The sequence below is a fragment of the Orycteropus afer genome, unplaced genomic scaffold, assembly GCF_000298275.1.
Source record: "Orycteropus afer afer isolate SDZICR_OR568_19922 unplaced genomic scaffold, OryAfe1.0 scaffold00048, whole genome shotgun sequence".
In the NCBI taxonomy this organism is placed as follows: Eukaryota; Metazoa; Chordata; class Mammalia; order Tubulidentata; family Orycteropodidae; genus Orycteropus; species Orycteropus afer.
The window spans coordinates 5990976-5993783 of record NW_006921635.1 but is presented as its reverse complement, the minus strand read 5'-3'; the positions used below and the strand labels follow the sequence as shown (position 1 = coordinate 5993783).

Genomic DNA, 2808 nt, shown 5'->3' with positions numbered 1-2808 from the left:
CTTCCTTCCGAGGAGTGGCTGGTGGGTTTGAACCACCAACCTTCTGGTTAGCAGTCAAGTGCCTTAGCCACTATGCTACCAGAGCTCCCATTACCACGCTAGCAGTTTAATAAGTGTTGTTGTTCTTGTTATGTGCTCTTGAGTCGAACCCGACTCATGGCGACCCTCCTTGGGTTTCCAAGGCAGTAGTATCACTACGGAAGTAGATTATCCCATCTTCCTTCCGAGGAGTTGGCAGTCAGGTGCCTTAGGCACTAAGCTGCCAGAGCTCTCAGCAGTTTAATAAGAAATAAAAATTGAAGCCAATGCCAGTGGCTTATATACTGGTTAATATCACTGCTGGTGTATTGCCTGTAATTCCACAATAGTGTTTAGACATGTGTACTAGGGAATTGTATGTTTTGGGCAACCGGGGCTGACAACAAGATTCATCCTTTGTTTATCCTAGCTGTCATTCTGATGGTCATAAAGCTGAGCAACTCACAGGACACCAAGCTTCACATGGCTCTCTATGTTCTCCAGGTAACACCTTCAGCATCTAGCATCTCTGTTTTTACACATTCTTATCCTGTTCTCTTATGCTTCTTTCACTCAGTATGCAAGTTATTTTTCTCAGGGTATTTATTTCTGCATTAATACATTAAGCAGAAAATATTTATACTGTCTGGAAAAAATGTGAAATTGTCCTTCCAGATACTTTTGTCAAAGTAATGTCATGAATTCCAGACTTCTGTGTATCTGGTCAGCTTTATTTCATTGGTATGTTTTTAAGGTATGGGCAGCAAAAAACAAGGACCTACTAAGCTATGTTATTATGAAATACTAGTGACATGATTCTTCCTTACCCAGGGTGAAATTAATGGGACAAGTTAGCTATAGAATGGGGAAAATGGAATGATTTTCTTTTCTTCCTTTATCAGATTTATGGGTTTTGGGGCTGACTGTGCTGATAGGATGGTTTTCTCAAACTTAAGCTGGAATATGGGGCAGTAAGGAGGGGGCATTAAAGCCACTTTATTGTCCATACATACATAGACCTATTCCTCACTTATCAGCTATCTTGTTGTCTGACATTTCGCATTCACAACAGTAGTAAAAAATCTACTGTCCAACTATTTTGTGCATTAATGACCTATGTCTGGCAGTTCTGAATGCTGAGGTATGAGGTAAGAGTAATGCTGGCTGTGATGGTTAAGGTTATGTGTCAACTTGGCTGGATCATGATTCTCAGTGGTTTGGCAGTTATATAATGATATAATTTGGCAGTCGTGTAATGATGTAGCCATTGCCTGTTTTATGATTTTATGTGGTCGTTTTCCATTTTCACATAACACTGATTTTCACATAATAACCTGGTCTTTTCAACCTAACCATGTCAATAAATGAGAAATGTGTATTGTAAGAAATATGACCAACTGTCAGTCATCCATGACAAAGAGTGTGAAGAGTGAGTTCAGGAAGAGCTAGAAATATATGAAAGACTGTCGCTTGATCAAGATGTCTGAGATAGAGGAAATATAACAATGCTTTGTAAATATGGGGAGTGGGGACTGTTCCTTGGGACTCTGAAAACCTGAAGGATGGTCTCCATCACCCCTTCATCTCCTCCAGGCTTTAACAGCAGCATCCCAGGGGCTGCTCAACTGTGGAGTGTATGGCTGGACACAGCACAAGTTCCACCAACTAAAGCAAGAGGTTCGGCGTGATGCAGACACCCAGACACCATTACTGTGCTCACAGAAGAGATTCTATAGCAGAGGGTTAGAACCATTGGAGTCTACCCTTGCTTGTGCTACCAACACCTCCACTATTCTTTGAAACTATTATACTGAATGTGCAACAACTAGAGTTATTCCACACAAACGGATTGGAAAGAATGGTGGAGAAAGATGTCTTAAGTCTTTTATGACCATACCCTAAACTGTGGAACTGGAAGGGAATATAGTGCCATGGTTAGTAGCTATTCTGAGTGAATTGGCTATTCTAGCCAATCTATTGGAGATTCTCTCTCTAGCTGTTCCCAGGTTCACTAGTAGTCCTTAAATTCTTCTCTGTTAAGAGAGATGAAGCCACCTTCCATCTAATAGATAGACTCATGTTACCTCAACAATATTAGATTTTTAAATATCGTCTAGAAAAAATAAATTCAAGGTAATTTTTCATATGTGTCATTTTCAAGCTCTCTGTGGTTGCAGGGGAAGTGGTGAGGAGGGAGACATTCAGCACCCTTCTCAGGTCTTAGTGTTGCTATTAGTCTCTCTGAGGTTGGCCATTGAAAGTCCTGGGTTTCTGTTCTTTAAAGAGTTTTGGTAACTCTAAGAAGCAAGGACAACAGTTATCAAAAAAAGTGGCAGTGGGCTCCTCAGAGACACTATATCCTAGTTTCTCACATGTTCATTGTTTTAGGACCTGAACAATAGGTATCTTCTGCTCTAGAAAATTAAGGTTAACCTTTTAAAGTTACAGAGAATAATGAAATTTAACAGAAATCAGCAGTAAAAGATTAGAAACTCTAGGGATCAATAGCTCTCAACTCTAAATTACAAATAGCAGTCTGAGGTCTGTTTCATACTGCCTGGATGTGGTTAATTTCCCGGTTCAACCATATGAACTTTCAATTTTGTAGGCCAGCATGGACTAATACAGTTTTACATCGTTCAACCAAATGTTGTTGTTGTTATGTGCTCTTGAATCAGACCTGACTCATAGCAACCCTTCCTTAGGTTTCTGAGGTGGTATCACTACAGAAGTAGATGGTCCAGCCTTCCTTTTGAGGAGTGGCTGGTGGGTTTGAACTGCCAGCCTTCT

At 40.4% G+C, this 2808-nt stretch overlaps 1 protein-coding gene across 1 annotated transcript in view; it reads left to right on the top strand.

Moving 5' to 3' along the window:
• The window catches only part of TMEM116 (transmembrane protein 116), a 90436-nt gene extending 88618 nt beyond the window's left edge, over positions 1 to 1818 (top strand). Inside the window, exons 8-9 of the mRNA XM_007938269.1 lie at positions 449 to 522; positions 1612 to 1818. Coding sequence (XP_007936460.1) covers positions 449 to 522; positions 1612 to 1818 — 281 coding nt within the window. The remainder of the gene's footprint in view (positions 1 to 448; positions 523 to 1611) is intronic.
• The last annotated feature ends 990 nt before the right edge of the window (positions 1819 to 2808 follow it).